The sequence below is a fragment of the Mauremys mutica genome, chromosome 14, assembly GCF_020497125.1.
Source record: "Mauremys mutica isolate MM-2020 ecotype Southern chromosome 14, ASM2049712v1, whole genome shotgun sequence".
Classification (NCBI taxonomy): Eukaryota; Metazoa; Chordata; order Testudines; family Geoemydidae; genus Mauremys; species Mauremys mutica.
In genome coordinates this window covers 43,205,137-43,231,515 of record NC_059085.1, presented here as the reverse complement: position 1 = coordinate 43,231,515, position 26,379 = coordinate 43,205,137, and the positions used below count along the sequence as shown (strand labels likewise).

The 26,379-nt window shown below is 61.7% G+C and overlaps 1 protein-coding gene across 4 annotated transcripts in view; it reads right to left on the bottom strand.

The window, feature by feature from the left end:
- CPNE7 (copine 7) overlaps window positions 1-13,594 on the bottom strand; it is a 37,393-nt gene extending 23,799 nt beyond the window's left edge. Inside the window, exons 1-2 of one of the 4 annotated variants that reach the window (XM_044987822.1) lie at window positions 8,558-8,631; window positions 7,524-7,608 (exon numbers count right to left, since the gene is read on the bottom strand). Coding sequence is in view for 1 of the 4 variants with exons in the window: in XM_044987820.1 (XP_044843755.1) it covers window positions 12,935-13,108 (174 nt within the window). In the remaining 3 variants the exon portion in view is untranslated. Of the gene's footprint in view, window positions 1-7,523; window positions 7,609-8,520; window positions 8,649-12,934 lie in introns of those variants that run through there. The other 3 variants (XM_044987821.1, XM_044987820.1, XM_044987823.1) reach the window with 3 other exon arrangements.
- Between the last annotated feature and the right edge of the window lie 12,785 nt (window positions 13,595-26,379).

Sequence of the window (26,379 nt, the reverse complement as noted above, 5' to 3'; positions counted from 1 at the left end):
GCTGCCCCATGTCCCTGGCTTGGCGGCGGCTGAGCCGTGCCCCGCGGTCCCCTCTGACAGGCAAGCTGGCTTCACACCGTGAGGATTTGCCAGCCCCCTCCCAGGAAGCCAGAGCAGGGCCCATGCCCGGCCGAGTTACTAGCCACCTCGGGATCTCAGCAGCTCCAGAATCCCGGAAACTTGCACTTTTAAGGAAACGGAATAAAACATCTCAAACCACCCTGAACACGGACTCGTTAGTGTGGGGAATGCAGATGAGATGCTAATGAGCGACTCGATTGTCAATGACTCTGGGAAGCGAGAGCTGCGTGTGTGGCCAATTCGCTTCTCAGGACCAGGCCTGGGCTCTGCAGGTGGCTCTGGGTACTGAGCACTAGGGGGCACTGGAGGGTCCCTCTCCAGTCTCTGGCTCCCACAGACTCCATCCATCCCGAGGGGGCCAGGCCCGGCCCGCTGTTCTCTGTGGGGCAGCACCTCCTCCAAGCGACGGCCATGGCAGCTTTGCCACCCCTCCCTGGAAGCTGGAACAGGGCCCAGCCCCTCTGAGTTCCTAGCCACCCCAGGGTGTCAGGTAGCTGGTGGGGAGCCCCACGCTACGGGCGAGAGGGGCGTCATTCCTCTGCCTTGCGGGCAGCGCCCGGGGCACTTGCCCGTTACATGGGCAGAGAGGGAGCACCCGGTTCTCCGGGCTGCTCAGGCCCACCCAAGCAACGTGGGATCAGCCCTGTGCATGGAAATGGCCCAAGTGCTTGGGTCAGGACCTGCAGAGAAGGGACCCAGGAAGCTGTGGGGAGAGAGAACAGGACTCCCCAAGAGGAGTGAGCCCTCTCCAGGGAGTTCAGCCATTGGAGGGGACTCTGCAGGGCTGAAGCCTTTTCTCTATTGGGATTATCAAGCTGCTGCCGCAAATCTCTGTGCTGGTGTCAGGCTGCTGAACAGACACACACAATTTGATGGCTTAGCAGACTTAGCTGCAGCTTAAGCCCCTGGCTGCTGTTCGGCTGGGGGCTCGGCTGCACCGCACAGAAAGCAGCATGTTTTTATCCTTCCCTGCACGTGCTATGCATCTGGCCACATCACCCCACCACTCGGCTGCCCCTGGCTGCCTCTCCTCACCACCTCTCAGGCCTTCCAACAGAGCCCGGAGCTGGGAAATTGCCTAGCCCATCACTAGTGCTTTATTCAGCATGCAGATCCGTGTCTGCCTGGGGCACCGGGTGCAGATCTGTGTCTGCCTGGGGCACCGGGTGCAGATCTGTGTCTGCCCGGGGGCATTGCGTGCAGATCTGTGTCTACCCGGAGGCACCGCATGCAGATCCATGTCTACCCGGGGGCACCGCGTGCAGATCTGCTTCTGCCTGGGGGCATCGGGTGCAGATCCACGTCTGCCCGGGGGCACCGGGTGCAGATCCGCGTCTGCCTGGGGGCAGTGGGGGTGGGGGTGGGGGTGAGAAATGTGACTGTAGCAATGACTAGTTTGAGGATTTAGACAGCATCTCACTGCATCCCGGACCCGCTAGCCAGGTGCTTTGTCTTCCTCCGGCTCCCACGGACGCTCGACAGCTGGGCCTGCCTGGGGAGAATCCCTGGGAGAAGTGTTATCCGAACGGCTGATCCCCTGGGTATTCCTCATCCCTGCCACCCTGCCAGGTCACAGCACGGCAGAACCAACCACCTGTAGCATGGGGCACTCAGCCACATCGCATACTGGCCACTGCCAGACGGGGCCAGAGTCACTGCCCGCAGATATAGAGCCGGCCAGCCTGAGTGGGCAGTAGGTCAGCGGCTGTTCTCTGTGTCTCCGGACTGGACCAGCGCAAGTCTCAGAATCAGGTGCCAGTTTAATATTATTGATTGGGGAGCACCGGGAGGCCCCAGCCCTGGCACCGTTGTCCAGGGTGCTGTACAAAGGAAGTGCAGAAGAGAAGAAGGATGGGGGATTTGATAGCTGCTTTCAACTACCGAAAAGGGGAGGTTCCAAAGAGGATGGATCTAGACTGTTCTCAGTGGTAGAAGATGACAGAACAAGGAGTAATGGTCTCAAGTTGCAGTGGGGGAGGTTTAGGTTGGATATTAGGAAACACTATTTCACTAGGCGGGTGGTGAAGCACGGGAATGGGTTCCCTAGGGAGGTGGTGGAATCTCCTTCCTTAGAGGTTTTTAAGGTCAGGCTAGACAAAGCCCTGGCTGGGATGATTTAGTTGGAAATTGGTCCTGCTTTGAGCAGAAGGTTGGACTAGATACCTCCTGAGGTCTCTTCCAACCCTGAGATTCTCTGATTCTATGAAAGAAAACAAAGCCAGGTCCGGCCCCAGGGCGCTCCTCTTCCAGGATTATTACTAGACACAACAGGTGGCTAACCAGACATGTGGGGACCGGTGGGGGCAGAGGGCAGGCCACAGCCAACGTGGGGGCGTTTGCATGGACACGAGGGAACACTCCGGCTCCCAAGCAGAGCTCTCGTCCCACGGAGGCGCTCAGATATTTGATTGAAACGTGCTGTTTCCAGGATCGCTTTCCCTAGCCTGGCACAGGAAGGGAACCCACAGGGGTGGGGAGATGGGGAATCGGGGTGAATTCTGCTTTGTAGTCAAGCCAGCTGGAAAGGCCTGGAGATGCTTGGCCAGCTGCAATGGGGCACCAGGGATGCCCACCGGGAATGGGTTCCAGCATGGGGCATGGGCGAAATGTGCCCTCGCCCTCGATCTTCTGCTCACTGTCAGTATAGATGGGGAACAGGATTTCTCAAGAACTGAACAGAGATTCCTATGAAGGGAAAAGCACCTGGTTCTGCTACGAGGTGGCAGCACAGCCTCACGGCCCCAGAGGAGGGAGAGACCAGAAGGGGTTAACAGCAGCTCCTTTGCAAAGCGCACCCCATTCAGAAACTAAAGTAGCAGATTCCAACACAGAATCAAAGTACAGGAACCTCTACTCATTGCAGCCCAGCGCTCCAGCCCCCGCCAGAAGAGATCCTTGTGGCTTTGCCCTGCGGTATCCAGCGGGGAGAGGCTCTAAGATTAGCAGAGACCATGGCATCCCTTTCCATACTGATTACACGGTTGTGCTTTCCGGTCAGTGCCTGGAACAGGGATTTCATCTGGGTTTCAATACGGCCGTTATCAAATCTCAGCTGTGTAGCAATTGATTTCTAGGAACGTGTTTATCTCGCGAACCGCAAAAGAGATTGTCTCACTAATGAGCTGGGATGATTAATTAGATGCAATAATGGTCCAGACTAATCTCATTGCACCGCATTAGTACATTGGCAGGGCACTCAGCTCCCAGGGTTACACATGGGGGACTCCATGGAAAGTGAAACCCTGTCCGGACAGGGCGGCTGGAAATCCAGCTTCTCTTTCACGGCAGAGTCGGACGCCAGGTAAACAGGTGGGAACCAGGTGACCCTCTTGGGCCAGCGTGGCTAGCCGCTGTTGAGCATCAAGCTCAGCTTCTGAAGTCAGGAGCCATTGTCAGGTTGGACTCAGGAATCTGAAAAGCCCCAGCGGTTCTCCCGGGCAGTGGAAATGATCCAGCTCAGCACCTGTTTCCTATTGATTTTCTCGGCAATCCAAGTGCAAATGGCAGTTTTATGACACAGTGCAGAGCCGGCTCCAGAAAAGAAATGAGTCTCAATAATTGCTACACAGGCACATTCCAGTGAAGTGCTCTGGGAAACAGGAGCCCAGTTCTGGGGGTTGTTTCACAGCATCCTGCCTAAAGCCCTCCCACCGTGTCAGCTGGATTCCTCGCCTCTTGGTTTGAATCTGCTCTGTAGCACTGCCGTGGGCAGGGGCAGCCTGGGGCACGTTCCACCCGAGGCAGCTACGTGCCAGTCGCAGATAAAGTGGGGTGTCAGGGTGCCCCACCATGGCTTCATGACGGGCACCTCAGAAATACCATATGGAGACTGGATGTTATAATGAGTCCATAGCCACCTAGGCCTTCATCTTTGTCACTTTGCTGCATACTACAGCCACTCAGAACAGTGGGGATGGAACTGACCTCCTCTCACTCCCAATACCCAGGCCCCTCCCACTAAAGGAGACTCCCCACTGGTCATTAGCAGTATAGTACCTATGACACACACTGAGCAGGTCTGATTCCATCCATCAGAGGGCACCTGAGTCTGTGAATGGGAATTAGAGCCATCACACGAAGCTGGAAAGTGGACACAGTCCCTCAGAAACACTCGTTTTGTTTCCTTGTGACTGCAGCAGGGCGCTGCCTGGCCGCTCTCGTCAGGTCTGAGGAGGCCAGATGGGGGTGTTCCTCACACCCAGCCGGGGTCACCTTCCCCTATTGCTCTCCTGGTCCTGGCCTGGCATACGCCCTCCCGGTACCCTCGGGTGCTCTGGCGCTGCAGCTCACTAGCGCCTCTACCCGCCCGTCCCGAGGGGCAAGTTAATCTCTCCCTTTGAAAGCAAAGTCCTGTTGCCTCTCCCAGGCCAGACGCCCCATTGGGCAGAGCTCTTGGCAGACAATCCAGGGAACCATTCGTGACCGACAAAGGCGGCCAGAGAATCAGCAGCGCACGCGTCCCCCGGCCGGGCCAGCCCCCCCCCTCTCCCCCCGGCAGCTCCCACACACTGAACTGAGGCCCCACTGGCCCGGAGCGGACCCCCACCTGCGATGGTGCTGCACCTCCAGAGTGACGTGGTGGCACCTTTGCTTCCTGTCCCCTGGCTCCCCTGGGACTAGGTCAGGCCCCAGCGCAGCTTAGAGCAGCCCCTGGGAGGGCTGCTCTCAGTCAGACCCACTGCAGTGGGCCCCAGAGGGTTATTCCAGTAGGTGGGAATAGCCAGAGCACTGCGGGGTTTGAGCACGGCCCCTTCTGGCCCTTGTCACTCGCCCACTGTCCCCGTGCCCCACATGCAGGGAGGGCAGCTGGGCAAGAGGCCTCCCTCCCTGGACGACGGTGCCAAGGGCAGTGACTGTGCCACACGCTGCAGGCCAGCAACACCCTTGCTGCTCAGAGCCACGTGCCCGCGGGAGAGGGTGGCAGGGACCAAGGAAGCAACTGGGTCCTGGGGGCGGGTTCCTGCAGCCCGGCTGTCCGAGGGGAGCAGCTGCGTTCATCAAGCCAGTGGGGAGGGGAGAGATTCAGGGGAGGGAACAATGGTATCGCCATGGGGAACATCACTGCTCAGCTTGCAGCGCTGAGAAACCACTGCTCCAGTGCGGCTGACTCCTCCACGCCTCCCCCCACAGCTTCCAGGGCATCCATCCCCAGCAGTGGGCGTCTTGTGGCCCATACTCAGCTGGAGCTGGCCTGCTCCCATGCCTTCCAGTGCAATTCAAGCAGGATCCAGCTGCAAAAATGAGTGCTGGGATTTACTGGCAGCTGCATGGACCCCCGAGAATGCGGCACTGAGGACTGGAGCCCACACCCCCGTGCAGTGCTCCTGCCGCGCCCCATCGCCCACACCCCCGTGCAGTGCTCCTGCCGCGCCCCGTCGCCCACACCCCCGTGCAGTGCTCCTGCCGCGCCCCATCGCCCTCACCCCCGTGCACTGCTCCTGCCGCGCCCCGTCGCCCTCACCCCCGGGCAGTGCTCCTGCCGCGCCCCGTCGCCCACACCTCCGTGCAGTGCTCCTGCCACGCCCCATCGCCCACACCCCCGTGCAGTGCTCCTGCCGCGCCCCGTCGCCCTCACCCCCGTGCAGTGCTCCTGCCGCGCCCCGTCGCCCACACCCCCGTGCAGTGCTCCTGCCGCGCCCCGTCGCCCTCACCCCCGGGCAGTGCTCCTGCCGCGCCCCGTCGCCCTCACCCCCGTGCAGTGCTCCTGCCGCGCCCCGTCGCCCTCACCCCCGTGCAGTGCTCCTGCCACGCCCCATCGCCCACACCCCCGTGCAGTGCTCCTGCCGCGCCCCGTCGCCCTCACCCCCGTGCAGTGCTCCTGCCGCGCCCCGTCGCCCACACCCCCGTGCAGTGCTCCTGCCGCGCCCCATCGCCCACACCCCCGTGCAGTGCTCCTGCCGCGCCCCGTCGCCTTCACCCCCGTGCAGTGCTCCTGCCGCGCCCCGTCGCCCTCACCCCCGTGCAGTGCTCCTGCCGCGCCCCGTCGCCCACACCCCCGTGCAGTGCTCCTGCCGCGCCCCATCGCCCACACCCCCGTGCAGTGCTCCTGCCGCGCCCCATCGCCCACACCCCCGTGCAGTGCTCCTGCCGCGCCCCGTCGCCCTCACCCCCGTGCAGTGCTCCTGCCGCGCCCCGTCGCCCACACCCCCGTGCAGTGCTCCTGCCGCGCCCCGTCGCCCTCACCCCCGTGCACTGCTCCTGCCGCGCCCCGTCGCCCTCACCCCCGTGCAGTGCTCCTGCCGCGCCCCGTCGCCCTCACCCCCGTGCAGTGCTCCTGCCGCGCCCCGTCGCCCACACCCCCGTGCAGTGCTCCTGCCGCGCCCCGTCGCCCTCACCCCCGGGCAGTGCTCCTGCCGCGCCCCGTCGCCCTCACCCCCGTGCAGTGCTCCTGCCGCGCCCCGTCGGCCACACCCCCGTGCAGTGCTCCTGCCGCGCCCCGTCGCACTCACCCCGTGCAGTGCTCCTGCCGCGCCCCGTCGCCCTCACCCCCGTGCAGTGCTCCTGCCGCGCCCCGTCGCCCACACCCCCGTGCAGTGCTCCTGCCGCGCCCCGTCGCCCTCACCCCCGTGCAGTGCTCCTGCCGCGCCCCGTCGCCCTCACCCCCGTGCAGTGCTCCTGCCGCGCCCCGTCGCCCTCACCCCCGTGCATACTCTCCACTCCATTAGCCAAGTTATCAATGAAAATATTAAATGGTGCCGGACACAGGACTGACCCCTGCAGGATCCACTCCCAGTTTGAGAGTGAGCCAGTGAGAACTACTCTTTGAGTGCAATCTTTCAACTACTTGCGCATCCACCTTCTTGTAATTTCATCTAGAGCACATTTCCCTTGTTTCCTTGTGAAAGTGTCACACAGAACGGTGTCCGAAGTCTAACTAAAATCAAGATCTATCACATCTACTATCACATCCCCCACATCCTATAGGTCAGTAACCCTGGCAAAGAAGGAAATCAGGTTGGTTTGGCATGATCTGTTCTGGACAAATCCAGGCTGTCTATTCTTTATAACCCTGTTCGTAAGCACCTATCCTCCAGGTGCTTCCAAACTGATTGCTTAATAATTTGTTCCAATATCATTCCAGGTATCAAGATTAGATTGACCGGCCTATAATACTCCAGGTCCTTTTTGTTCCCCTTTCTAAAGCTACGAACTATGTTTGCCCTTCTCCTGTCCTCTGGGACCTTACCGATCCTCCATGAGTCCTTGTAGATAATTGGTAACGATTCTCAGATTGCTTCAGCTAGTTCCTTAAGTACCCTAAGGTGAATTTCATCAGACCCTGCCAAATTGAATCCATCTCACTTATCTAAATATCCGTTAACCTGTTCTTTCCCTATTTTGGCTTGCGTTACTTCCCCCTTGTTCTTAATATTAATTACGTTGAATATCTGGTCACCATTAACCTTTTTAGTGAAGACTGAAGCAAAATAGGCAGCAAGTACCTCAGACTGCTTGATGTCATCAGTTATTAGCTCTCCTTGCCCGCTGAGTAGAGGACCTCCACTTTCCTTCGTCTTTCTCTTGCTCCTACGGTAGTTAAAGAAATGCTTCCGATTGCCTTTTATGTCCCTGGATAGGTGTAACTCATTTTGTGCTGTAGCCTTTCTGACTGTTGTCCCTACGTGCTGGTGCTGTTCTTTTGTGCTCCTCTCCTCCTTAGCAACGTGTCCATGTTTCCGCTTTTTGTAGGATCCTTTTTTGGTTTTCAGGTCATTCAAGAGCTCCTGACACAGCCACACTGGCCTCTTACGAATCCTCCTGTCTTTCCTTTGCACTGGGATAGTTTGAAGTTGTGCCTTTAATATTGTCTCCTTGAGAAACTGCCAGCTCTCCTGATCATCTATATCCCTTAGATATTCTCCCCGTGGGACCTCACCTACCAGGTCTCTGAGTTGCTTAAAGTGCGCTTTGTCCTTATTGTACGGCTCTCACGCCTTCCTTTCCTAAGGATCATAAAAACGACCATTTCATGGCCATTTTCACCCAAATTGCCTTCAGCTTTCGGATTCGCAGCCAACTCCCCCCATTGGTCAGAATCAATCCTAAAATGGCTGTGGCTCAGGTTACTTCTTCCACATTCTGGAACAAAAAGCTCTGCCCACCATATTCCATGAACTTACTGGGCATTTTTTGTTTTGTACTTTTCCAACCGCTAACATCAAACCACCTTCTTGAACCAAAGACAATTAATCATGAAGTAGTTACAGAAGAGCTAATACCAGGAAACTAGCACAAAAGAAACATTACAATGCGAATATCCAACAGCTAGCTGATTCAAATTCCACATTCCACATTCAGATTTCAAAACAGAAAGAGGCCAGCAATCTGCCACGGTGACAGCTCTAACGTCCGTCCCGTGTTATACCCACGGTGACAGCTCCGCCCTCTGTACCAGGCTGTACCCACGGTGATGGCTCCGCCCTCCGTCCCACACTGTACCCATGGTAACGGCTCCGCCCTCCGTCCCACACTGTACCCACGGTGACGGCTCCGCCCTCTGTACCAGGCTGTACCCACGGTGATGGCTCTGCCCTCTGTCCCACACTGTACCCACAGTGACAGCTCCACCCTCTGTCCCACACTGTACCCATGGTAACGGCTCCGCCCTCTGTCCCACGCGGTCCTATGTCACAACCAGGTCTGAGGCATGTCCTAGCGGATGAACTGAAGCCCCCTGGACCAGTCCCAGGAGGACAGAGCACGCACGCCCACCCCATCCCAGACAACGCCAAACACCAGAAGTTGCACATAGGGGCTACAGGGGGCAGAACCCCCAGGCCTGCCCATCTAAGTGCAGCAGAAGGCGCTGTCAGAAGGACTAGATGTGGCCATGGAGCCCATCGGTGGTGGTTACAGACGACATCCTGCACGCGGCTCCTGGCCTGGCGGGCTCGGGCTGCGTGGTCTGTCAGCTAGCCAGGTTCCTTTGGGGGGGTCATTTTTAGCCAACTTCATATGTTATTGGCCTTTGATTTACCAAGTGAAGGCAGGGGTGTAACGGCAATCCCTGAAGCCGGGAGGCGCCAGCCTGGATGTGCGATGGGGCGACCCTGCGCCATGCCACGGGTCGGGGGGTGGGAGAGACAGGCCAGTCTCTCCCCAGGGCTGCTGTCGGGCCCTTGTTCCAGAGGGGAGTGGCAGGGGCCCCGGGAGCAGGGGTGTTGGCTGGCGCCCGAGTCCCTGTGTGCTGCAGGAAGGGCTCGGTGTGCGTTGTCTCATGCACTGAGCCATGCTGGCAGAAGGAACAGTGGAGCCGCTTCCAGGAACGGCACGGCCTCCCACACACTAACCCCCTGCCAGCTCTGAGTCAACAGGACAACTTCCCGGGGAAGGCACCCTGCCAGGACAGTGCCAGCCCCAGATCAACCCTGCTGAGCGCAGCACCACCCCTGCCATCACCTCCATGCACTGGAGAGCCACAGCCCTGCTGCCTCCCTCGCCTGCAGAACCCCACCCACCACCTAGCGCCAGCAGGGAGCCCGCGGCTCCAGCCTGGCCCCTCGCAGGGTCAGCAACATGCCACCCGCCCCTTGGCACCCAGCTGATCTGCAGCCCAGCAGGTCACGGAGAAGGTGGGAAGGGGGCTCTGCAGGCACCGGGCTCAGCTCAGCTCCCTCCCTGGCCAGCGCTGGGCTGTGGCCTATGGGCAGCAGGATGTGCGTGGCACCTTGCATCCCCAGCTGCCTCAGTGCCCCCAGCACCACAGCCCCCATCTCCTGCTGAGGGAAGCCTCAGGAGCACGGGCAGGCCGGGTCATTTCCAGCACAGAATGCAACGGGCCCTGCTGGGGATGGAGACCCGGCCGCGTGCTGCAGTGCCTGAAGTGGTTGTGTCCCCTGTGTGTTGTTTGTACCACGAACCCCCCTCGGGCTGGGGGCTGGGCACCCCAGCAGGTGTCTGACAACAGCCGGACCCAGGCACCCACCGCAGAGGGAGTTTTGCCCGTGTACAGCACGAGCAAGCAGCTCCCGATGCAGCCCGAGGGGATCAGCTGGGGCCAAGGGGGGGCACTGGGACCCAGGCAAACCAACTGCAAAGTCCCCAGGCTCGGCCCCTCTTCCTGTAGTGACGCCCCCAGACCCCATCGCTCACATTCACCCAGTGCCACATGATAGGTCATTAATAATCATTAATTAGCACCTCCATTAGCCCTAGCAGCTCCATGGTGAGGCAGCGTGGTGCAGCGATCCCTGTGCGACTGATGGGGACACTGAGGCGCAGAGACAGGACAGGACCTACAGGTTCATGCATCGATTGGTTAGGCCAGAGGGGCTCATTAGCCCCCCCCCAGGCTGACCCTGCCTGGCACAGGCTGAAGACCCCTCCCCAGCGAGCCGGCCTCAGAGCTGGGAGCTGAACCCAGGTCGGTCCCCTGCCTCCCCAGTCTCTGCTCACTCTGCCAGGCAAGGGTGAGCACGGGCAGGCCGGAGCCTCGTGCCCCGCAGCCCGGCCCATAGCACATTGTGGCTGGGTGGGGATTAAGCCCCCCCAGCCCTCAGAGATGGCAAAAAAGCCTCAGTGCTGCTAAAAATAGTCTGACCGCAGAGCGATGGGGCCAGCGTGTAACCAAATCCAGCCTAAGCAGGGCTCAAGGGATGGGCTTAGTGGGGATCAGGGGAGCAGGAGGCTCTGCCCGATGGTCCCGTCCCTCCCTCTTCAACCAGGCTCATAAGGCAGCAATGCCTCGCGCCTGGGGCAGGAGGCTGCAAGCCAGGGCTCCTGGTTCTGTCACTGACTGCGGGCAAGGCCCTGGACCGCTCTGTGCCTCGGTTTCCCTCTCTGCACCCCCTGCCTTGCGGGGCTGTGACAAGGCCCTTTGTGGTCCTGGGCTGAATGGCTGAGCAGGGCTCTCGCCGGCTGCCACAGCCCACCTATGGGACCCTGTGTGTGTGACCCAGCCCTGTCCGGGCGCTGCTCCTCGGTGTGAACACGGCTGACATGAGGACGTCCGCTCCAGACGAGGGACCGGGGAGAGGCACCAGGCTGGGGCTGCCGCAATCACGGTGTGTCTCTGGCAAATCGGTGTTGCGGTCCCTACCAGGGAACACCGGCTAGTTAACCACCCCCTGGGCCCAGTGCACTTGGAGGTGGGGGGAGCGTGGCACATGTCCCCCCCCCCCAGTCAGACACGCCTGCTCAGCACTGCCTGCCCCAGCTCACAGGGAATCGGCCGTGAGAACCAGCTCTGGGAATCTGGCCTTTTCCCGGCAGCAGTCAGCAATTCCCTGAATACACCTGCAATCGGCGCCAAGCCACTGAGTACATCCCAGGGACAATTCCCAGCTACGTGTGTTGTGCCCGGACCCGGCGGTCACCCGGGATCGCTCCCGGCTCCGGATGGGATGAGCGCAACTCTCAGGATCAGGCCCCCAGGAGCAGGTCAAAATGGACGTGCCACGAATGCGCCCCTGGGCTGGCTCCGAACCCCCTGCTCACCATCGGCAGGGAATGGCCATGACAGGGGAAGCTGTTCTCAGCGCAAACACCCCCCAGCTCTGCTTCCGAGGCTGCGTGGGGGGGGGGGGCGATGGGGCAGCAGAACTCCCCCTGCGCCCATGCGGTTCCACCACTTCTGATGCCCAAGCCCAGCTGGTTGTGCTCAGGGCGCGGGAGGAACTCAGAGCAATCCTGCATGTGCCTGGGAACGTGAGGGTTTGCACAGGCTCGGGGGTGCGGGTCACTCACGCCAGTGCGGAGCGTCTACACTGCAGCAACGTCGGGGGGAGAAGCCCTGTGCATGTTGTGGCAAACTGGGAATGTTCTTAATGTTTTCTCTGAATACTGTGTGGGTGCCTCAGTGTCCCCTAGGCAGTTCTTAATATCTAGGTGGTGGGATGGGGGGGGGTGATTGCTGCAGAGGAAGGGGCCAGTGCACCTAAATGCCTGACACTCTGTCTCCTAGCAACTGATGGCCTGGGCCCCTCCTCTGCAAAGGTGCCAGCTGAAGGTGTTGGAGACAAAGAGATCAGGTGACCTCCTGGCCTGGGAAAGAGACACAGCCCAGAGAGGAGGGGCTGGAGGGGGTTTCAGTCGGGAGCTGGCTGGGGATGTGGAGTGAGGGCAGACGTGGGTGTCTGGCTTGCTGGGCCCCAGAATGGACCCGGCTGAGGGGTCCTGTTCTCTGTACCTACAAGCTCTGTTTTAGACCCTGTTCCTGTCATCTAATAAACCTCTGTGTCACTGGCTGGCTGAGAGTCACGTCTGACTGCGAAGAGGGGGGGCAGGACCCTGTGGCTTCCCCAGGACCCCGCCCGGGTGGACTCGCTGTGGGAAGCGCACGGAGGGGCAGAGGATGCTGAATGCTCCAAGGTCAGACCCAGGAGGTGAAGCCGTGGGAGCGTCTAGCCCTGCAGCCAGGCTGCTCCAAGGGCGAGGAGGCTCCCCAAAGTCCTGCCTGGCTTGGTGGGGAGCAGTTCCAGAGCATCGCCCGGGGACTCCGTGACACATGTGCCACCCGCAGCGCAGGGATCCTGATGCCGGCCGAACCCCGGGACCCTCCCGAATGGATCCATAACACCGGGCGTTTACAAAACGTTCCGAGGCCACAGAGCGACTGGGGGGGGGGGGAGGCTGCTCAAATGTGGAATTCGCAGCCCCAGACAAGCGTGTTTTCATCCAGACCCACCCCCCGCCCCGAACACTGATGAAAATTCCTGTTCAGCGTTCGGTGAGAAGTCCCTTGGCCCAGCCCTGGCTAGAGCCCCCCTGGCTGTCCCGCATCGCCCCCAGCCCCCAGCTGCTGGGCACACCCAGCTGGGCCGTCCTGCCAGCACCGTGCATGCGGGCAGCCCAGTACAAACACCAGGAGGCCACCCAGCCCCAGCCTGGCCCACCGCCTGCGCCTCCCACCTACCTCCATCCACTGGCCCTGGGACTGCATGAGCAGCACCGCACAGGGGTCTGACTTGTTGAGCGTGTCCCGGTCGAGCAGGTGTTTGCAGCTGACCCGCAGCTCCACTTTGGAGACACAGGTGGCAGAGACCACCCCCAGGGAGGACTGGGACGCCAGGTCCGGGATCTCGTTCATCCTGGCGCAGGGCGGGATGGGCAGGGTCCTTGCTCGGAGGAGTCGGTGGTGGGACAGACAGGCAGAACGTGGAGTTAAGATCTGGATTTGGGGGCAAAGACCATCCAGGGCTGTGATGGGTGGAGACTGGACTCAGCTGCAGCCCTGGGAAGAGTTATGGGACGAGGGCTCGTTCCAGCCAGGCAGCAGCAAGCCCAGAGGAGTGCAGCCTCTCGGGGCAGCTGCCAGGGAATCTCCCGTTAGACACAGGCTGGGAGTCGGGCTGGGCACCGAGCCCCGTGGCAGAGAAGGAGCTCAGGTGAGGAGGGGCACAGCCCCAGTTAGCCGGTGGCTTCTGATTTGTTCCTCACCGTCACTGGAGTCTCTGAACCCTGCACCGCATGACTGTGACCTGCAGGAGGTGCTGCCACCTCCAGAGCCCGCCGCCAGCCAGCTGCCAAATGAAGCCAATTAGGGTTTATTTCCCCCCGGATACTGACGAGCGAGGATGCGTTGTTCTTCCCCTCCAGGCTGACCCGGGGGCACCAGCTGCAGCACAAGCCACCCCCTCCCTCCCTCCCGGCTTTGAGTCGCTTGTGTCCTGGCGAACGGTGGCTCCGGTTCACGCTCCTATGGCCTCTGCGCGGCCCTCGCGCTGCCCTGGCCAGCGGGGAAGGCTAAGCCGCTGCTTTCATCGCGGGGGGAGGAAGCCGCAGGCTGGACGGTCAATGGGCTCGGCTGCAAAGTCAACAGCTAAATGGAACCCCCTGAAAAACGTCTCGAGTGGGCGGTGAGGCTGGCTCAGCAGCAGCGAGGGGTGGGCTGGAGTCAGCAGCAGACAGCCTGGCCAAGGGGGCCGCCGGTGAATTGTCCAGGGGCGTCTGGGCCTAGGAGCGGGAGGCTCCTCCGGGCAGAGGGTGAAGGAGGGATCCGCTGATTGGCCTGGGCCAGTGTCTCTTGGGGGACAGGCGCTGGGGGTCGCTCAGCGGGGTCACCTGCAGGGTCCAAGAGCACAGACAGGTTGGATAAAGGCCAGGGCCTCTGGGGACCCCTAAGCACAGCCCCCTCTCTCCCCAGGCACAGTCCGGGAGCGGGAGGGAGGGACCATCGGCGCAGGGCAGGGAAGGATCTGAATGGAAAGGAGAGAACCATGCACCTAGACCCCTCCCAGAGCTGCCTTCCCCTCTCCCCCAGCCAGAGCCATGTGACTGGCACGCCAGCCTCTCCTGGCAGGGGCAGGGCGGCACGGCTCAGCACAGATGCCCCGGAAGGGAGGGGGCAGGTTATGTGAACGCCAGCGAGACGCCAATGGCAGGGATTCAAATCCACCCGGCTGAACAACAAGGGGCAGGAGCTGGCGTGTGACAGCTCCCCCCAGCAGGCTGCCCACGTGGGAGCCATGTGCAGGACCCCCCCCACCGGGCACTCGGGCACAGCAACCCAGGCCAGGCTACCCCCCAGGGAGCCATGGGCCGGGCCAGTCCTGCCTGGGGCTCCTCACCCCGTTCTGCCCAGGCCAGAGAATCCCCTGCTGCCCAGCCAGCCAAAGAGCACGGACCCCCCCGGGCTCCCTAACACGCCACCCCACCCCCGCCGAGCGGCAAAGCCCAGGCCGTTGCCAGGCGAGCCCAGGAAGTTCTCCTCCCTCCCCGTTCGTTGCCATGAGACTCGGCTGAGGGAACAGCTGGCACGGCTCTTCTGTGCGCTGTGAACACCAAGGGCACCTCGGAGAGGCACCCCCTGGGGCCCGGACGTCCTGGCCTTGCACTTGGCAATGCCTGGGTTCAAATCCCACCACACGTCCCACGTGACAAGGAGCCCTGGGGCCTGTGGGGTTCCTGGGGACACGCAGCTCCCTCCCGAAATCACCACAAAACAGATCACCAGTCTCTGCCCAAGAGCCGCCCAGGGCTGGGCTTGCAGGGGGCTGCGGGTCGGGAGTGAGGGGCACTGGCAGAGCTGCGGGGCAGGATTAGCAGGGGGCTGCAGGTTGGGAGTGAGGGGCACTGGCAGAGCTGGGGGGCAGGGTTGGAGTAGCAGGGGGCTGCAGGTCGGGAGTGAGGGGCACTGGCAGAGCTGGGGGCAGGGTTAGCAGGGGGCTGCGGGTCGGGAGTGAGGGGCACTGGCAGAGCTGGGGGCAGGGTTAGCAGGGGGCTGCGGGTCGGGAGTGAGGGGCACTGGCAGAGCTGCGGGGCAGGATTAGCAGGGGGCTGCGGGTCGGGAGTGAGGGGCACTGGCAGAGCTGGGGGGCAGGGTTAGCAGGGGGCTGCAGGTCGGGAGTGAGGGGCACTGGCAGAGCTGGGGGCAGGATTAGCAGGGGGCTGCAGGTCGGGAGTGAGGGGCACTGGCAGAGCTGGGGGGCAGGGTTAGCAGGGGGCTGCGGGTCGGGAGTGAGGGGCACTGGCAGAGCTGGGGGGCAGGGTTAGCAGGGGGCTGCGAGTCGGGAGTGAGGGGCACTGGCAGAGCTGGGGGCAGGGTTAGCAGGGGGCTGCGGGTCGGGAGTGAGGGGCACTGGCAGAGCTGGGGGGCAGGGTTAGCAGGGGGCTGCAGGTCGGGAGTGAGGGGCACTGGCAGAGCTGGGGGGGGTCTAGGGCTAGGATGAGGGGGCAGCGCTGCAGGTTGCATGGGTAGAGCTTGCCCGGGGTCTATATGTACCTCCCAGAAGAAGGGAGCCTGCAGCCTTCCAGCCTCACTCCCACTGCAGGCACTGGGGCGGGCAGAGGGCACAGGAGCCCCAGCTCAGTGAATCCAGCACAGGTTAAAAATGGGGCAGGAACCTGGGCAGGAGGAAGCGGAGACGGGAGAGGTCCCTGGCCAGGGCCCTGCGTACGTGGGGTGGGAGAGAGAAGATGTGATTCGGGGGGAGCAGCTGGTGGAGATGAGTCACTTGGGGCCACAGTGACTGGTCCTGGCTCCAGCCCGGCCGTGCTGGGCGCACAGGGCACCAGGAGCACCGGGTGGCTGGCTGGAGCCAGAGGGACACGTGGTGCCTGCTTACCCCGGGAGGTGCTTCTGGGGACCACGGTCCCTGCTGCTTCTCCGGGTTAGTCCTTGCTCCCTGGAGGGGCTGTGGGAACCTCCGTGAGGCCGGAGTCCCCCCGGGGCCGGGGCCGGGGCCGGGGCCAGCACTGACTCTGCCACCTTCTGGGACTAGAGGCCAATGCCGCGTGCAGCCCAGGGCCAGGCACCGGAGCTGCTCCTGCCGGGCCCAGCAGCTGGGAGCCCAGGGGAGTGTGGGGCAGAGGAGCTGGGAAGAGCAGGATACTGGCCAATGGCAGAGAGCTGCGGCAGGAGGGGACCTGCCACCCCACTCCTGCAAATAGGGGGACCAGATGCCCCAATTTTCTAGGGACAGTCCTGAATTTTGGGTCTTTTTCTTATATAGGCTCCTATTACCCACCATCCCCTGTCCCGATTTTTCACATTTGCTGTCTGGTCACCCTACCTGCATATGCCCCGTCTTACCACCCATCCCCTGGGCACAGAGCCCCTGCCCTGCCCCGGGTAACCCAGCCAGTGCTGGGGGTGAGCTCCCCGCCTCCGCCGCGCATGGCTCCAGTCAGACTCACCCCCAGCCACTCTTCGCTGCTAGGGGAAGCCATGTTGGGAGTTGGGACCCTTCAGATCTCAGTGCCCAGCTCGGCCAAGCCCCTGCTCCCCCCACACCTCCCCGTGTACCCACTGGGGTCCCACTCCCCCCCCAGCTTCCCCGTGTTATCACCGGGGTCTGGCTCCCTCCCCCCCACGCCTCCCCGTGTACCCACCTCCCCATGTACCCGCTCCCTCCCCCCCCAGCTTCCCCGTGTTATCACCGGGGTCCGGCTCCTTCGCCCCACACACCTCCCCATGTACCCACTGGGGTCCCGCTCCCCCCCCCCACCTCCCCGTGTACCCACCGGGGATCCCGCTCCTTGTGTATCTGGGGGATGCCCCAGGAATGAGCTGCACCCTGGGCTCAGCAGGACTTCGGCCGAAGGCTTTGCCTGCCCACAGCCATTCCCAGGTTGGCCCGGCAGAGCCCAGTGGGCTGCACGGGGCTGGCTCTGCTGGGGCAGACCTGGCTGTGGCTCCAGGCTGCTCTATTGCCCTTCCAGGGGGTGCCAAAGTGCCCCTCACCCTGGCGCCTGGCACAGCCCACCGTGCAGACTCCATTGCGTCGGGATCTGGAGGGGTGTCGCTGGCCCGTGTCTGTGCCCAGCTGGCACAACGGGATGTGTTTGGCATTTCCCCCTCGCTCCCCGGGGAAACATGAGTGAGGGGGGCAGACAGGGCATGGGGACCCCACGGGGCAGGGAGAGGCAAGGGGTCTCTCCCAGCCCCAAGTCCCCTGGCCTTGGCGCCCAGCCGCAGTCTGTGGCTTTCACACTTAGTTTGGGCTCGGACCCAGAGGGGGCCATGCTGCGGGCGCCCGTCGGTCACACGTTCCCCAAGCCAGAGGCTGTGGCTCTTTGTGCCAAGTGGCAACTGCTGCCAAAGTTTGCTGGGAAAGTTCTGTGGGCAGCGGCCCATTGCCCTGGCACATCGCGTTTGCCAAAGCCCCCGGGAGCCTCCCCCTGCCAGCTGCACCCACCCGGCAACTCCCCGACTCCTTCACAGCCCCGCTCGCAGCCGGGGATCCCTCTGTCCCAGCCCCCTGGTCTGCTCCCCCGACCCGCTCACCTGCTTGCCGGGCCCCAGCCTCACTTCTCTCTGCGCTGCCTCCTGGACCCAGCGAGCGCTCGCACCACGAGCATCCTCTGCCAGCCTGAGCCGCGCTGCCTGCCACCTCCACAGCCTCTGACTCAAGCTGCAGTTCCTGAGTAAAACCCTAAGAGGGAGACGAGCAGCAGCTTTTAACTGCTTCGCTGCCAGGCTCGGAGCAGAACTCAGCTCTGCAGAGACGCCGGCCAAAGAACATTTCCATCCGCTGGATGGATCCATCCCGGCGGCACCCGGTCAATGCACCCTTGGGGGCTTAGGAACAAGCAGAACTGTTGGCAGTTACCTTTGAGGACTCCCAGTGGGCGGGCGAGAGCCCAGACTGGAGAAGGGCAAACATTGTACCTGTCTTTCAAAAGGGGGAACAAAGAGGACCCAGGGAACCCGACTTCCATACCTGGAACACGACTGGAACAAATTGTCAAACAGCCAGTTTGTGAGTCCCTAGAGGATATTGAGTTCTGAGGACCAGTCAGCATGGGTGTGCCAAGACCAAATCATGCCAAACCAACCTAAGCGCCTTCTTTGCCAGGGTCACAGGCCTCGTGGCTGGGGGAAGCAGGAGACGTGGTAGATCTTGGGCTTAGTGAGGCTTTTGACATCTCAGAGTGAACTAGGGGAATGTTGGCTGGGTGAAATGACTAGAAAGTGGGTGCACAAGACTGGACTCAGGCGAGTTCTCAGTTGTCCCCTTCAACCCGCCGTCAGCTAGGGAAAGGCTGGTGGTAAGGACGACGGGGATCAATTGTTCTCCATGTCCACTGAAGGTAGGAGAAGTGATTGGCCCAATCTGCAGCCTGGGGGGTTGAGGTGAGATATTAGGAAAAGCTTCCTAACTCCCAGGGGCGTGAAGCACTGGAGCAGGGACACGGGAGGCTGTGGAATCCCCATCGCTGGGGGGTTTCACAAGAGGATGGACAGACCCCAGTCTAGGTTTACTCAGCCCTGCCTCGGGACAGGGGCTGGAGTCGGTGACCTCTCGAGGACCATCCAGGATTGTGATTCTCAGAGCTGCCTCGGTGCATGGCAGCTCTGGACTCACGTCCCACGAAACACAGGCCAGAGCATCTCCTGCCATGCAGTGCTGGGCATGGGGGTGCCAGGGCCCCCTGGCCAGAGGGCTCCATGCTCTGCTCCTTGCTGCCTGGATCACAGCCACGCACAGCAGGAAAGGCCACGCTCCAGAATGGCCCTGTGCCACTGGAACCCACAATCCCACAAGCTCCAGCTGGGCCAGCCCTGACCCCTCTGGCCATCTCCCCCAGGGCGGGGCCATCCCCTCTCCCCCGCAACCAGCACCAACCTCCCATGCTCCCTCCCCCTCGCCAACGCCCCCCTGCTCCCGGGCGGTTTCCAGGATGAAATCCTGCCATGGCTACAGAAAAGGCACCTGGGAATTTTGCAGGAAACCCCCCCATGAGGCCACAGCCCCCATGCACTGCACGGAGCACAGTAACAGGCCTGGGGGATTCGGGCTTTTCCAGCCAGCTCTGCCAGCCATCTACCAGTGAACCCTGCATTGCAGCCCCCTCCCGTGTCATTGGCACTTCCCACTGTATCGCCAACCTGCCTGCTTGTGCTGCCCTCCCCTGCGGAGGCACACACGTGTCTGGGAGCTGGCAGAGCTGATTTCGGAGAGACGATGAAATTAGCCCATATTTGGAGCTATTAGAATGCAGATGTGGCTAAGGACCACGGTGACTAAGGGCGTCGCGGGAGCTAATCCCCAGCCTGCGTGGCAGAAATAGGGCACCTGCCTTTCAGTCTGGCATGACACACGCCAGCGAGAGCTCTGCCGGCACCGGGGCGACGCTCGGTGGGATTGACCCCAACAGCTTCTAGCAGCAACTCAGCAGGTGCCGCAGAAGGGCAGGAATGAGAACGGCACATTCAGGGATCCAAGAGACGGGGGCCATCCATCCCCATGCTTCAGCCACCAGCTGGGGTCAGGAAGTGACAGCACCTCACAACACACGCTGCACGATACAGCGGGTGATGTAACTCCTTCCTCTGGAGCATCAGCCATTGGCCGCTGCTGGAGGCAGGAGCCGGGGCCCATTGGTCCTGGCCCCACGTGGCAGCTCCTGTGCCCTCACGCCAGCCTGCATGTCACAACACACAGACAGGCTGCGTCTACCAGGCAAATCCCCCCCGCACTCCCACTCCTGGGGGCGCAGAGACCCTAGCGCTGACAGGCAGGGGATGTCCTCGAACCCGGCTCTGATCAAGTGTAGGTCGCAGCAATGCCAGAGCTGCACCAGTGCTTGCAACAAAAGGGGGAGCCCCCAGGGCGCCTGCTGCAGGCCAGGCCCCAGCACAGGGCAGCCACACAGGGGCACGAAGGAACCCGGCCTGCTGACTGCTCCGTTAGTGCTCAGGAGCCAGGCCCTAGCCTGTAGCACCATCACTGTTCATCTGACTCCGCACAGGAGCAATCAATGCTTTCTGAGCACTCGCCCCTGGCCCAGGGGCCTGCTCCCAGCAGGCAGCCAGCGAGCCCCAGGCAGTATTGAAACGGACGCTGGATGAGGCACGGGCAAGCTGGAAATCCCCCCATCGTTCCCCTATTACATGTAATTGAAGGACATTAGTCAGGCTGCAGGATCCAGGCTGGAAACACCACGGGCAGGGGCTAGCAGGCGCTGCTGCCTCTTGCCGGCAGCCTGGGGGCTCCGCCAGCCTGGCTGTGTTTGCACCAAACAGACCCCGCCACCAGCCTGACCCTGTAGCCATGCTCGTGACCCCAGGGCTGGTGGGATCCAGCAACGCCCACCCTGGCGGAGCCCCTGGGCGGCCTGCCCCCAGCACTCCCCACGGGGCGCTCGCTGGGGGGGCCAGTCTGCGCCCTCCAGAGCGAAGCGATTCCAGCAGAGGCTGCGGGCCTGCGAACTGCCCTGCAGTGCATGGGACCGGGGCACGGCCGTGGGGCTGTGTGGTAGGGTCGGGGAGGGTCCCGCAAGCTGCCATGCCACCTGGGAGCTCAGGGCCGGCTACAGGAAGCCACGTGTGCCAGGTAACAGAGTCAGGCTGAGCCCGGCTGTCCCCCTGCGCCTTGCTGACCGGACAGCGGCAGATGTCCTCAGCTTTGGCCCGGCCTCTAGGGGGCGCCGTCACAGCCCCACTCACTAATACTGGTGGTAGGGACACGCAGCTGCTGCCTCCCAGCCACTACGCTGCAGGGTCACTTCTTTAACGTGGACCCTTTTATTAAGGGGAGTCAGAGGAAAATGGGCTGAACTCAGCCAGGGGGCTGCCCGCTGCAGGCCGACGGCGTCCCACTCGACCCCAGCCCTTCCCCATAGGCCCTAGGGGCTGGAAGCACCACTGCTCAGTGGGCACCCAAGGGACCAGCTCCGAGGCACCCAGAGGACCCTCCGGTGCATTCTGGGAATGTGGGCGTGGCCCATGAGAACCCCCTCCCCCCACCTGCCGCCTGCACCAGTCTCCCCTTCTCTGAGCCAGCTGGGTCCGTGTTCAAGCCCATGAGAGACCAGAGCCAGGGCCCTGGCGCAGGGAGCCTCTGCCAAGGGGAGACAGCCGGAACCGGAGCCTTGCTGTGCCGGCACCGGGCGTGAGGAAGGGCCCTGCCAGGACTGGGCTTCTCCTCCTCTCCCCGCACCTGCCAGCCCCTCACCAGCCTGACGGCTGCCTGTGAGAGTCCCCACCAGGGGTGGGCAGAGCCCCCCTCCGTCCCCAGCTCACCAAAGCTCTCTCAGGCCCAGCCTCTGCAAGTAAAATGATCTTCTCCGCCTTCCCGCCTGGCTTCAGAGCCTGCTAGTAAATCCTCCCTGGAAATGCGGAGCACGCTCAGGGCCTGGACGTGAGACACCGCCCTCGCCCACAGGCGCTGGCCGCCGCAAGGGAGGCCCACGGGAATTCGGCCCCGGCGAGTGGGTCTGGCTGGCAGCCCCCGTGTTGCGCGGCTCTGGTTTATGCCCAGCCCTGGGACTGCAATGCAGAGAGGTCATGGACCATGGCTCAGCAAGGGACCAGCGCCAGCCCACTTGCCTTAGCAGCACGTGTGTCCAAGGCCCCTGGAGCCATTGCACACAGGCTGCCAACGGGCGTCAGCGCTTAGCAACTGGGGTCACTCTCAAAACCCCTTGCCCCATTCCCAGCCCCTCCCGGGACCTTTTCCTGCTTTCACTAGTAACAGAAACCCCAGGCCTGAGTCCCCAGCACGTTAGGTGCAAAACGCCCTTTGCAGGGCCCCTCCCTGCTGGTGCACAAGCAGAGCAGGCTGGCCTGGAAACGGGGACAGCTCCATGGCTGGGCGACACCTGCTCTCTGCATTGCTGCCCCTGCCTGCCAGGGGGTCCCACCTCTCCCACCGCCTGGGGGCAGCGGGGCCAGCAGCCTCTGAGCGTGGGCATCTCCCTGCAGTAGGCACTGCCAGGGCCCTTGCACAGGGCTGGAGTGGCGAACAGAGCCGGGCTGGGAGCTTTATATCTGGAGAAGGGAGGTGGTCTGGCTAAAGCTGTGGACTGGGGTGTGTATGTGGGGTGGGTGTTCAGGACTCCTGGGTTCTTTTCCTGGCTCTGCCCCGGCTGACCTTGTGTCCTACCCCCACTCAGTACAGGGGGGTTGTTACAGCAGGAAGCCAGAGGGACTGGTGCCAAGACACTCATGCAGCATCCCCGGCCCGCTGGAGGAGCTGCCGCCTGCCTGGGTGAGGCTGGTGTCTGGAGCTGCTGGCATATGGCCCCACTTCCCAGGGGAGCCAGCCGGCAGATTAATTAAAATGAACCACTGTAATTAGGCAAACGGGACATTGCTGCTGCAGAAATTACCTTCCTCCCAGGGCCTGTCACAGTGCTTGGCGCCTCGGCCTCATTCCCAGGACTCGGGCCAAAGCTTTGCAGGAGGGGCCTTCTGTCAAGTCTGGAAGAGGCAGGTTCTTGTGCTTGGTCTCCAGTGCCTGGCTGGCTCCCCCCTGCACACACACGAGGGGGGCAGGCTGCCCTGGCACCAATGGCTGGGAAGAAGTGACAAGTCCCAAACTAAATGACCCCTGTGAACCACCAGGGTGACGTGGCTCAGCGTAGCTGGGGGCAGAAGGCCACATCGACCCTCCTCTGCCAGGCACCCCGAGCTCCACCCGAACCTCGCCCTGGGCTCCCCAAGCAGCTGGGAGCTGGCAAGGTTTTCCGGGTAGCCAGGCCATGGCGTCCCCCTGTGCTCGGGAATTCCCCGCACCAGCACTCACTTGTTTGGCAAAGGGAGGTTCGCGCAGGAGGGGGAACAGAGGCTCCAGGGCTGGGCACGCGGCTATGCCAGCCCTGCTAGCCAGGCTGCTCTCTGGCATGTGGCCAAGTTTCCTCAGTTTCCTTCTCCGTGCAAGGGGGGGGACAGCCACGCTGCCTCCCTGCTGCTGCTGGCCAGGTCGGTGCCAAGGACTGTTAATTACTACTAGTGCTGCTCATGCGAGGGGCATTCCCCGTCCCTGAGCCACAGCAGGGGAACACAGGGGAGCTGGAGCGCCAGGCTGGAGGCACTGAGCTCCCTGAAAACGCCACTAAGGAAAGAGATCCCGAGCAGGCAGGGAGGTTGGTCTTTCAGTCCCTCAGTCTAGCAGAGATAGGGCTGCACCTGGGAGGCTCGCACTGCCCAGTGCCGCAGACAGAGCACAGTGCCAGGACTCCTGGGTTCCATTCCCAGCTCTGTCACTGAGTCACTGCATGACCTTGGGTAAGTCACTTAGGCCGATGTTTTCACAAGAAAGCTCAGATTTCAGGTGCCACCTTAAGACACCTGCCCAGCTCCTCTGAAAAGCAGGCCTAGGCCTTGCACCAGGCACCTCCACTCAGGCCCCACTGCCCGTGGTCCCCGGCTGGCGTGCGCCGCTGAGGGCAGTGAGTGAAGGCTCTAGCTGATGCGGGGTGGAGGAAGAAGCTGGGAAGGAAAGGGGGAAACGAGGCATCTTCAGCAGAGAGTAATTCACCACTGGAACAACTTCCCCAGGGTCAGGGTGGATTCTCCGTCCCTGGCGATGTTTAAATCCGGAAGGATGGTTTTGAAGAGCTCTGCCCTAGGGATTATTGTGGGGCAGGTCTCTGGCCTGTGCTGTCCAGGTCAGACTACGTGACCACAGCGGTTCCTAGGACTACTCGAGTCCAGGGTGGAACTGCTCAAAAATTCTCCAGCAGACACAGGCACTGGAACATTCTGCAGAGTCCGTTGGGTCCATTGAAACTTTGGCTAGGAACCAGGCAGGGCAGCAGGCTGGGTCCACCAGCCAGCCAGCCTGGGGGCAAACTGCTGGGCTCCCAGGGATGTCCAGCCCCCGACGGGGCACTGGGATCCCTGCCTCCACAGCAGCCCGTTTTAGACAGACAGATTTCTCCCCTTTTCAGAATTTCCCAGGGGGAACAGCCAGCGCCCGCCAGTGACCCTCTGGCATTGTGACATCACAATCCCGCTGTGATGTCACACAGCGAGGGCCGGGGAAGAGCTGGTCTGATGGCAGGCAGGGGGAGGGGAAAGCAGGAGAGCTCACAGCAGCACAGACCCTTCTCCGGAGAGGGGACGAGCCCCACCTGGGCAGGACGACTCACCCGCACGGTCCCTGCTTCCCATGCAGACACAGGAGCCGTTTTCATTGCGGGGTCAGCGGCTCTGCAGGTCTCTCAGCTCTGGGCTCATCATGCAGCCAGCAGCCCCAGGGCCTTCTATGGGCTCTTCCCCAGCACCCAGGGGAGTTACTGGGTGTCTCTGGAGTCAGTGCATGGGCAGTGCAGAGGGGCCGGCCCAGACGCCCCGGGAAGGGGGATGCTGCCCGAGGTGCAAACCGTCTCTGCTTTATTAAAGCCAAGCCCCAGCAGGGGTTTGACGCCAGCTGAAGATTTACAAGATGTACGACTCCTGCGCGAAGAATGATATTAAAACCCAGACCTCATCATCGAGGCCAGGCTCCTTGGAGGCAGCGCAGGGAGGAACCATCAGCATTGTTCAATTAAGATCCTATTCAAACGTGCAAGCCCTGAGCTCTTGGAGCCAGGCTGATGAGAAGCAGAATGTCCCAGACCAGGACATGTCTTGCCAGAGGCCTGGGAAGGGAAGGGCAGGCTGCCCCCCCCACCTCGCCAGTCCTACGGGCTGGTCAGTCACTCGGCCCCTCCTTTGCAAACCCTCTGAGAAGTCGGGGCCCAGGGGTGGGAGCTGGGCTGGCGGGCGGACGCTCATTAGGAGGCAGTGACCAGACAAGCCCAGCAATGAGGACAGCAGAGCTCAGGACACTGCACTGGGGCAGCCGCTGCCGTCACCCCAGAGGCAGCCCCACTGCAGCAGGTGCCGTGTGTGACTGGAGGTGCTGCTAGCCCACCCTGGCAGCCTGAGCCTGGGCTAAGCACACCAGGGCAGGAGACCATCCCTCCCGCTCCCCCAGCCTGCTCTCTCTGCACAGGATCTGACACTGCCAGCTGCCAGCCTTCCAAGAAAAGCCCATCACTCAACCCCCATCCACCCAATTTCCAAGCTGACTGGTGCTGCAGTCCACCCGGCCTCACACCACCCGCTAACCGCTGCCTGAGTGGTGCCAGCTCACGGCTGGAGCATCCTTCCCTTTGCCCCGGGCCCCGGCTGCCCCAGCCAGACAGGGATTGCAACTGCAGCAGCCCTGCCTGAGCTTGGCCCCTTCCCTCCGCCTGGAACCAGCACAGTGCTCCAAGGCGTGAACTGATGCAGGACAGGCAGGCTAATTAACCTGGCCGCCAGGGTGCGCCTGCTAGTTACATGAGCTCTAACGAGGCCTGGGAACCAGGAGGGGAAATTGGAAACGAGCAGCCTCAGGCCTCTCCCAGACACCACCCCCAAAGCAAGCGGGCAAAGAACCAGAGGCAGGGGGCACGTTCTGCAGACCCCTTGCGCTGCAAGCTGGGGGAAAGGCTAACCACCAGCGAGGGGAGGGGGAGCTTGTGACGTTATTGATATAAACTGGGACCATATAGAACATGGGTTGCAACCAAGGTCCTGTAGTGGCACCAAATCTGATGTAAAGGGGGTCATCTAAGGTGTCTAAGACCAGGTTCTGGGTTGCTGGTTATGATTATGCTGTCTGTATGCATGTGTCACTTTTAGTTGAAGTTATGTATATTGGCTCTATACTGTCTGTATTTCAAGTTTGTGCTGTGCTTCTGGGAAAAATCCCAGACATGTTGGTGTTAGCTCTGCTTAGCCTGCTTGATGGCCCATTAAGGACCATCAGCTACACAATTGACCCATGGAGAGAAGGCAGACACGCCTTATGACTCAGCAGGGTGTGCAGGGACTGGCCCATGTGACTCCAGACTCCATTTTGCTGTAATTTTCCACAGTGAGGACAAAGAGGTTCTTACACCTGGAAAAGCCTATATAAGGCTGATGCATCATCTCCATCTGGTCTTCAATCCTGCTTCTTACCTCTGGAGGGACTTTGCTACAAGCTGAAGCTCTGAACAAGGGACTGTTGACCCATCCTAGCGGGGGATGTTCCAGAGAGTCGATTTGAACCTGCAGTTTATTCCATCACTGCTACAAGCCTGAACTAAGAACTTTGCCATTACTGTATGTAACTGATTCCATTTAACCAATTCTAGCTCTCATCTCTACCTTTTTCC